At 40.3% G+C, this 9,806-nt stretch overlaps 1 protein-coding gene across 4 annotated transcripts in view; it reads left to right on the top strand.

Moving 5' to 3' along the window:
* Positions 1-9,806, top strand: part of ERCC6L2 (ERCC excision repair 6 like 2) — a 124,298-nt gene that overhangs the window by 15,941 nt on the left and 98,551 nt on the right. For all 4 annotated transcript variants that reach the window (XM_019517343.1, XM_019517341.1, XM_019517342.1 and 1 more), the window contains exons 5-8: positions 4,005-4,198; positions 5,319-5,480; positions 7,000-7,207; positions 8,735-8,875. In XM_019517343.1, the coding sequence (XP_019372888.1) occupies positions 4,005-4,198; positions 5,319-5,480; positions 7,000-7,207; positions 8,735-8,875 (705 nt within the window). The remainder of the gene's footprint in view (positions 1-4,004; positions 4,199-5,318; positions 5,481-6,999; positions 7,208-8,734; positions 8,876-9,806) is intronic.

Below are 9,806 nucleotides of genomic sequence, written 5' to 3'. Positions count from 1 at the left end.
GCAGGACCCGAGTGCTGCAGCCCCTGTCCCCCGTCCCCACTCTCCTGGAGTACATTAAGTGCAACCTAATATGATGAACTTTATGGGTCCCTTACTGGCAAGTTTGCAATACAGGCTTACATAATTTTAAAGTAATTATATACTGTGTATGGAGTATTAGAAGTGGGGGAGAGGGAGAAAAGTTGGATACTTTCAGTTTCATGGTTTAATGAGTTAGTAGAGTATAATTCATCTATACAGAGATTTTTACATATGCATAACTGTCTTATACCCTGTGAGCAATCTAGATGAGGAGTTGTTTAAAAAAAAAATTGGCTTTTTAGGATTATTTTATTTCACCTTTTTTGATATACCAGATCTTTGTTTCCAGAAACATGATTTTTAGGTAACATACAATATTTATATCCAGTTTCTGAAAGCATATATTGCTTCCTGGCCTTTTGGAAAAGATCAAGTATAGACAAGGAGGAGTTGAAGAAACTTGCTGCTGAGGTCCAGTCCTTTAAAAATGATAGGAAAATGATGGCAAATGTATCGAGGGGAAGCAAGATGTAAGTAGCTGTTTGTGACAGTGGGCGAGCTCAGGGCCAGGTCTCATGGCGAACCACCCACCTGTCTCTATGGGGCAGTCCGCCCCATCTCACCTGCCACAACTTTGCTGTTCTCAAACTGGTGGTATATGCGGGAGACTACCCATTACATGCTCCGATGCCAGGGGGTGCCATCTGTGGCTTCAAACCTCCCCTACACTGCAGCCTATGCCTCGCAGATGGCATCCATGGTGTCATTATGCTCCTGGCCTAGAGCCAGGCCAAGCTTAGCCCTCTCTATCAGGCCTCTTTCACACACATTCACACCACCCTCCTCTTACTAGGGCCTCTCACACTCCACCCCCTCTCTCACAGGGTCTCTTTCTCGCATTGACAACTTGTTCCGTCTTGCTTCCTCTTGGAGCGGCTTCCGTAGGCCATAGGCTTTATCCGGATCACGCCTTGGGTGGCAGACACATAGTCTCTTGGGCCACTCCTGTAACCTTCACCTGGGTAGTGGCCAGCCAAGTTCCCAACTTGGGCCAAGCTTGTCCTGGCCCATCCTAGGGCAATTTTACATAAACATACACAGACACACACTGGGCCCCCGGCCCCACGCACTGGGGCCTAGTGTACCTAGTGTTGTGGAGGCTAGGGGTTAAGGCACCCTGACCCGCCTTTCACCAGGGTGGTAACTTCCCTAGCATTTCCTGGGGACCTCCACACCATCAGGCCACCCATCCCTGGCAGGGTGCAGTTTTAGGTTATGCCCAGAACCAGGAACCTCCAAACCATCCCCATAAGCTCCTGCCCTTACCACCAAGATGTTTCATACAGCCTTTCAGCCAGGCAATGTTTCTATCTGGGCTGCTAGCAGCAAACTGTTTATACAGGCAGCCGGTGTTTTAAAATGGGTGCCGCAATCGAGCATCTGCTGACTGTTTGACTCGGCCCTTAAAGTGGCAGGCACTGCAAGTGCACTGCCACACTGTCCATTTTTCTTTTGGACACTATAAAAAGTGATGTGGTCTTGCTTGAAGTATAATTTTTTTGCAAAATGTACTCATGTTTTTTGGAGTTTCAGTACTTTATCTGTGAGTTGGTCCTTACCATTCTTTGGTCATGTGCAGTGGGTTTAATGAGAATACTTAAATTTATATAGTTTTTCAAATGTAGGCCTAAATGTATTTCAGAAATGGGAGTAGTAGCAATTAGCCAGTAGATGAAGAAATTGAGATACTGAAGTCAAATCAGTTTTTCAAGGCATCTCAGCCAGGAACCTAGTTCTCCTAGTTCTGTGCCCATTCAAGTAGCCCATACTGATTACTGATATGCTTCTTGTAATGGGTACTAATACTAAACACAAAAGAATGTAGAATTTTTTTAAAGGCAGCAGTGTCGTGCAGCAGGAAGATAGATTAACTCTGGTTGCCCTGTGCCCTCCTGCCATTTTGTTTGTGGGCAGACTGAGAAAACTTAATAAGCATTAGGGCTGTGTGAAATTTTGCCAGTTGTTTCGTTTTGACACTGTTTCAACTCGTTTCAAGCTCAAAACAGTGAAATCGGTATGAAACAAAGGGCTTTAAAAGCAGCCTTGAAACAAAATGAGGCTAGTCGAAATGTTTCAAAGCAGCCAGGTGGTGGGAGACAGGGGAGAACCAGGGCTGCATTCCCAGCGGCTCCGCAGCCCCATGTGGCTCAGCCAGAAGTGCAGCCCTGGCTCTCCCTGCCTCCTGCTGCTGGGCTCCAGGAAGACAATGGCAGTGCAGGGGAAGGAAACTGAGCTCAGGCTCAGTTCCCCTCCTGCGCACTGAGATCGGGCTGGGGAAAGCAACTGAGCCCGATCGCTCAGTACCCCTCTCTGGCCCTACAATCGGGCTGGGGAAGGCAACTCAGCTCAGCTGGGCTGAGTTCCTTTCCCCAGCCTGATTGTAGCACTGGGGAGGGAAACTGGGTGATTGGGCTCAGTTCCCTTCCCCAGTCCAATGAATCCCAGCACTGGGGAGGGGAATTGAGCAGTCGGGCTCAGTTCCCTTCCCCAGTCTGAGGCAGGAGCACCCGTCTTCCCTCCCTCATCTGGCAGGCCGATCGGGGGCCTGTAACCCCAGGAGGACTGGCATAGCCCTCCCAGGGTTGTGGGTCCCCAATCTGCCTGCCAGATGAGAGAGGCTTTTTCAGACTTCCCCATTATAGCCTATGGGCGAACCATCTAAACAGCATCAGTGTTTCAACAAAACAGAACAGCAGTTTTGAATCAAAACGAAATTCAAAACGAAACGCTGTTCCATCAAAACCTCAAAACGCAAGTCGAAACGGAACAGTGCTGTTTTGCACAGCCCTACTGAGCATGCTGAGAGATGTGCACATGGGTCCCTTGGCTGTATAATGTCAGCATTGCAAGCTCTCTGCTCATCAAGGGCTTAGCATTTCAATGTCTGTTCAGTGTCTTCCTGGTAGAAAATGTTACCAGAGACTAACCTGGGAGAATTATCTCCTATCATATGAACACAGCCAGTGTGTTCAAAGCTAGTTCTCCCAAGTATCATCAATATACTAATGAGATAATTACTTAGCAAGTGTGTATATTTTTTGATGTTTCTCTCATTTCATAAGAAAGATGACTGTATGCTAATATGATGTGCATGAAGATGAGTCAAAGGACCTGATTCTGTTAAAATATCTGCTAGCTTTGTGAATTTGCTTAGATTTCTTTTGTCCCAGATTTCCCCATATATAAGACACGTTAAAAATTCTTGCTATGATTTCTGTGGAAGTGCAAAATGGTGGTGTTTTTCCCCATTATGTTATCAATTTTTTTTCTAAAATAATTGAGTTTCATAATCTCCATGTCTGTGTTGAAATAGATTTCATGTTATGTATAATTTTTTTAATAGTAAAACTTGAGTTATTGCTGTTATTGATTGGAAAAAATATTTCTGCTGGAAGCACCTTACTGTATGGGTTCTTTGAAAACAGTGGCTCTAAATCTTTTTAGACCCAGGCACCTTTTGGAAAATGCCAACTCTTCATTTTCACTTGTTGTTTAACTACAGAAAAATAGAGCAATTTCTGTGTTACAAAGAACTCAGACTGTAACAGCTCAGAATGGTTTTAATGCTACATATTCCTATATGAAACATTTGGGTTTATCCTGTGAATCATGTTTGTGTACCTAATGTTGTTCAGAACCCTTGAAAGGATGGATCTCGAGGCACCTCAGGGTGCTGTGGAACTGTGGTTGAGAATTGCTGCTCAAAAAAAGGCTTATGTTCGAGTTTTGCTGTCTACAATTCAGAAAAGAGTTCTTTTCCTAGAACTACATGCAAATAGGAAATGCTTTGTTCATGTAAAAGAACAAGATCATATTTTTGTCAATAAAATACAACTCAGTATTCTGATTTCTCTGTGACAGTTCTTGATAAAATATATTTGCCATGGGTTCTGCAGTAATATCACAACACTATTTATCTTTAGACTTTCCTGATTGTGGCGCCACTTTCTGTGCTGTATAACTGGAGGGATGAATTGGACACATGGGGTTATTTCAGGATTGGTGTTTTACATGGCAGTCAAAAGGACAATGAACTGACTCGTATTAAACAGGGGAAGTGTGAAGTTGTACTTACAACATATGAAACGCTTCGTCTCTGTTTGGATGAACTTAACAGGTAACCAATCTCTTATTTATTTTCTTTTCTTTTCAAAGCATCGTTTGTTGTAAGGGAGGGGAGATTGTATACCCATAACTAATGAATTTGCCAGATGGCATTGCTGTAAGGAATTGCTTCTGAAAAAGTAGTTATTAGAACAATAGTGTCAAACTCATTTTGCCCTGGGCTAGATCTGGACTCAGCTCTTGCGACAGGGAAGTGTTGTTAACCCCTGCAGGTCACTTAATACTGCTTCACTCACGCTTGTTTTTAATACAACCTTTGTAGACTATATCTCTCTTGCATGGCTAAATTAGTGCCCACTGTTAGTGGGATGCACATTAACACAGAGACTGTCTTGCATGCAACTAGTCTTCCATCTGTGATGTCACAGGTTGCCTTGACTCATTTTCATGATCATACAGTATTTCCATAGTGATTTTCTACAGTTTTTTTCTTCAAACGTATGAGGAATGAGATGTATTGTAATGTGTTCCTTAATACCTTGAAGACTTAATAAGAATTGAGGTCAGATGTGATATTCCTGCTTTCCAGTTTCTCTACTATAGTTTTCAGGGAATTTTTCAGTAAAACAGTTCAGCACCAGTCATGTAAGTATTATAAATGTTTATCATGCAAAATTGTCCTTAGCACCAGATTAATGCTTTCAGACTTTGGAAGGTTTTCTCTTTCACACGACAGATTTGGTTTTATAATTGCAAAGTTGCTTTACAAAAGGAAGCTGTATTCCTACAATGAGAGAAGCTTGAAATCTATTCAGTTTAAAAAAAAAAAAATTTAAATTTCTAACACTGTATCTCCGTGTCCTTTTGCAGCCCATATGGGTCTAAATCTATATTATTCATTCTTTTTGCGTGAACAATTTGAATATAGTAAACCTAATTATATGCATCACGGTGTGAAATATATCAACTGAAAAACAGATTATACAATTTGGTTTAAATTATGATATCAAAGCATTTGTAAAAATTAGTTCTTTGAAATCTTTTTCAAGTCAGTAGCATTGTTATCACTCACTCTTTTTTTAAAAATATGAGGAAGAGTGGCTAGTTCTTAGTACTGCATATTAGTGGAATGATGGAAGCATCATGTAAGACTATTTCTTGTTGATCCACAGTGTAGAGTGGTCTGCTGTCATTGTAGATGAAGCGCATAGAATCAAGAATCCAAAGGCTCAAATAACTAAAACTATGAAAGGCTTAAAATGCATTGTCCGCATAGGTCTTACTGGAACCATTCTTCAAAACAACATGAAAGAACTTTGGTGTGTCATGGACTGGTAAATAAAGCATTTAATTTATTTATTGAGATTGAACATTTACATCTGTTAACCTGAAACATGGTATGGTGGGCGTAGTTTGGGGCTCAGCAGCATCCAGAAAATGTCCCAGTGGAAATCCTAATACTCTTTTCCTTGTGTACATTGGAGGGTCATTTAGGGTACATCCTGAGATGCTTGGTGTATCCTTTCCTGATTCAGTCTTTGTTTGCACTTATTTAGTAAACATATAGTTTTCCATGTTCTCTTGCTCTTTTGGAAAGCTATAAAGCAAGTGATTGGCTCTTTCCTTTTTCTTTTCTACCCCTCTGCACTCATCTATTTCCATCCTCCACGCATCAGCAATGTATAGAGTGACTGGTGGCCCTGCTCCCAGCTCTCATATTGGTGTAGCCGGTAAATTACAGATGCTTAATGGTGATAATTCATTTATATTCCAGCACTACTCCAAAAGTACTAAGTTTTGTGCAGATACATAGGAAGCAACAGTTTCTGCTCTTAAGAACTTTGGAGGGAAGAGATGCTAGATGAGAGAATGGGATACAGATTAAAACAAAATAGTCTTTCCTGTGAATACTTTGCTAAGAATAAATTTTAAATATAGAAGAAAATGCAAGATCTGGAAGGAGAGTGGCTAATGCAAAGCTTAATGTAGCATGTAAGCAATGTTAAAATCTATGAGTGAATATTACGTAGAAAATGCATTAATGTGTTTCTCATTCTTTAATGACTTCTACTGTAGGTTTAATTCTCTCCTATCTATGATCTGATTTAATAAAACTGTAAGAGCCCAAGTCAGATTTTTTTCAAACCTTGATGCCTAAGCCCCTTATATATAGTCTCTGGGAGTTTATAAATGTCCTCAGGGTAGGATGTGGGGTGCATTTTAATTAGAGCGGCTCCAAGAGCTACTCTAATTAAAGCGCCTGGAACATTACATGTATCAGTGTCCCCATGCTGAAAAATGGCAGTGGGTGTGCCTTAACTAGTTTAGTTAACTTTAGTTAAAGTATCCCCTGACATTTTTCAGAGTGGGGACACTGATGCATGTGATGCTGCAGTCTGCTGGAGCGTGGCAATTACCATGCTCCAGCAGATTTGATTAATCGAGTCTGCTCCGACGCGCTATAATTACAGTGCATCAGAGCAGCCTCCCTGCATGTGTATACATGCCCCTAATTAATAATTGTCTGATTCTTCAGAGATCCTGAGCACCTGTAACTCCTATTTGCTTGGCATTGATTCCCTGAAGATTGTCCCTTTTATTTGGTGCCTAAATTGAAGATCATAGTATTTTCATCTGGGTGCTTAATATTTGCTAATAGAATAAGAAACATTTATATTCATATGCATGTCTCTTAAAATAACTAACACTGAAGCAACGAATAAGAGTTCTTGCTATTAGCCAGTAGCTTGTCAATGGAGAAATCTGTTCTGCTTGGAGTTCAGCAAATGTCTGCTGATTTTTGTGTGTGTGTATGTGTGTTTGTTTGTTTGTTTGTTTTGTTTTGTTTTTTAGGGCTGTACCAGGACTTTTGGGTAGCAAAGTATATTTCAAGAAGAAATTTTCTGATCCAGTGGAGCACGGCCAGAGGCATACTGCAACTAAAAGAGAGCTAGCAACAGGTCGTAAGGCCATGCAGAAGCTAGCAGGAAAAATGTCTGGCTGGTTCCTGAGACGTACTAAGGCTCTTATTAGTGATCAGTTACCAAAAAAGGAAGACAGAGTGAGCCATTTTAACAATAATGAATATGTGCCATAGTTTGTTCTTTCTGACTTTTCTGTACAGTATGTTTAACAGTTTATAGTTCTGTTTATGGTTCAGATGTGAGATTTGTCAAAGAGTTCTTAAGTCCAGGGTTACAAGCAAAAATGCTTGGATAGTAGCATACTTTGTTCAAATAATTACTTGTGCTTGCATGTTCAAATGGAGTTAATCAGGCATGGAAATGCCCAGTTAGACCTCTGAGCAGCGATTCACATATATGAGATACTCAGTTTATTTTTACATTTGTAATTGTGCGCCAAATCCAAAAATTTTTGCAGGAAACCTTGCTCCCTTGAAAGATCATGTATGACTTCTGAACTTAGTCTGATGGCATATAAATTAAGACTTCTTAAAAACAATTTAGTCTAATTCTTACCTTCCATTTAAAAGAACACTTATTTCTTTAAAAACCTTGTTACCATAGGCTTTTAATCCTGTTTATATGGTGCCATTATAAACTTCAAGTAAAGAGTTTATTCATCTTAATCGTTTTAATTTAGGATGTGTTGTTCAATATGATGATATCCCTAACAGGCAAGCAGAAATACATTTATTAAGTGCACACATTTTTTTGCAGCTGTTCCCCCCCCCCACCAATTTTGTATTTGTGCTTCATCCAGGCCATATAATAATGTCATCTAAATTGTCTTGTAAAGAAAAGATTAACACAAATGTCAGTCACTTTCTTTTCGAAGTCTAGCAGGTTTTATTCTTCTCATTCTCTTGTTAATGTGAGTATATGTTCAAGTTACTGTTGCATTATGATAGCACAGCATGGTGCTGCTGCTGCGTGGGTGGCCTAGGTTGAGGAATGATCTTGGGATTTCTGTCTCCTGCTGGTTAAGACTAAAGATGTCATGGAGATGCCACCCATGGTCTCTGAGGGGAGGGATAAGAGTTTTGGCCATATCACTATAGAAATCCTTTCCTTCTCATTTCTTTGATTTACAGTGTCAGTGGCCACCTTAAATTTAACTCTCTTTTTATCCCTGCTGCCTGCAGTACTGAACCACAACAGTTAGTGCCAAAGAAGGAATAAACAATAAGTTTATTATGCCTTTGGACTAGGCTGATAGAAATCCTTGTTGTTATGATTAGGCTCTTTAGTTGCCCTCATGCCCCCTCCTGTCCCCTGGCTTTCTGCTGTCTTCCCCAGAAAAAGGCTACAGAAAACTTCGTGGAAATACAACAGTATTGTTATAGTTTATGAATTCTCTTAGGAATAATGGCAAACTTAAAATTGAGATAAAAATGACTATAGTTACTCACTGACCACGTTTTCACACTTGTATCAGAGCATAAGAATCCAGGGTTTTTCGAGGGAAAGAAATGTAGGTGTTTGGGTAGTAACACAGCATAAATTTATTTTTTTTCCTTTTTTTTTTTTATCCTCCTAGTGTTTGAATATTTTGTTTTATATTTTTTATTTTTGGTGTTGCTTCTGCATGTTTCATGTAATTGTATTTTGGGATTATGTTTTGGCAGATAGTGTACTGTTCCCTGACAGAATTCCAGAAAGCAGTATATCAGGCTGTATTGGAAACAGAAGAAGTAAACTTAATACTACGAGCATGGGCACCCTGCAGTTGCAATAGTGGTCGTAAAAGAAAGAATTGCTGTTACAAAGTAAGAACACTTTTAGTGACCTAGGTTTCAGGATTTGTAGTAATTTGTGTCATTTGCCCTTGTGGATTTACTTCAGAGTGACTGTTGCTGCCCATTTTGCAGGTCTTGAACCCTGTAGGTCCCCATCAGAAATGGAGCATCTGTAGATCTACTTTTTTCCCTCCCCTTGCCCACCTACAGGTCACAGCTGATCTTTGCTTGCAGATTTATTTATTTTTTTTTCAGCAATTCCTGGTAGAATAGAAGCTCCCCCACCCCATACATATTTAAATATCGGGGGGAGGAGGAATTTGTGTTACTTGTCATGGCAATTTAACCCATTGGTGAGTGCACAGGATTTAAGTTGTTAAATTCCTCTACTGGACCTTGGCTCTTTAGTTCAGCCAGGGTACAGTTTCCAAGGTGCAGGGAACCTTATGCAGAGTTGATAAAGTAGGGCTATCAGATCATACTTTCAGCCCTGGAGGTTTTTGGTTCACTTCTTGATGTATTGGCCAACAGTAGTTGTCACATTAATGAGGGCTTTAACTGAGGTTTGAACTTTTTGGCCAGTACACTAGGAGCTAAATCTAAAAGCACAAGCTTCTTACAGTTTGACCTAAAGATCCCCAAACCGCTGTAGTTGAGGGCTGATTCCCTCAACTATAGGTGGATTGGGCACAAAGGATTTGTAGTGCCATTGTAGTTGCCATTAAAAATATACTTGATGATAGTTTTGATGCCTTGGAGTGTGAAATTAGAATAAGAAATATCAGTGTTCCAGAGATGATGTTTTCTAGTAAAAAAAAAAACATTGTGTTCATCTGTGTGAACAGTGCCTACTATCATCAGCTCTTAGTTCTGATTGGGTCTTTGAGGCACTGGTTTTATAAGTACAGGCATACCTTGTTTTATTGCACTTCGCAGATACTGCGTTTTTTACAAATTGAAG

This window comes from Gavialis gangeticus, unplaced genomic scaffold, assembly GCF_001723915.1.
Source record: "Gavialis gangeticus isolate Ggan-Ray unplaced genomic scaffold, GavGan_comp1, whole genome shotgun sequence".
Classification (NCBI taxonomy): domain Eukaryota; kingdom Metazoa; phylum Chordata; order Crocodylia; family Gavialidae; genus Gavialis; species Gavialis gangeticus.
The sequence above is the reverse complement of the archived record's forward strand: the minus strand, read 5'-3'. Positions and strand labels throughout refer to the sequence as shown.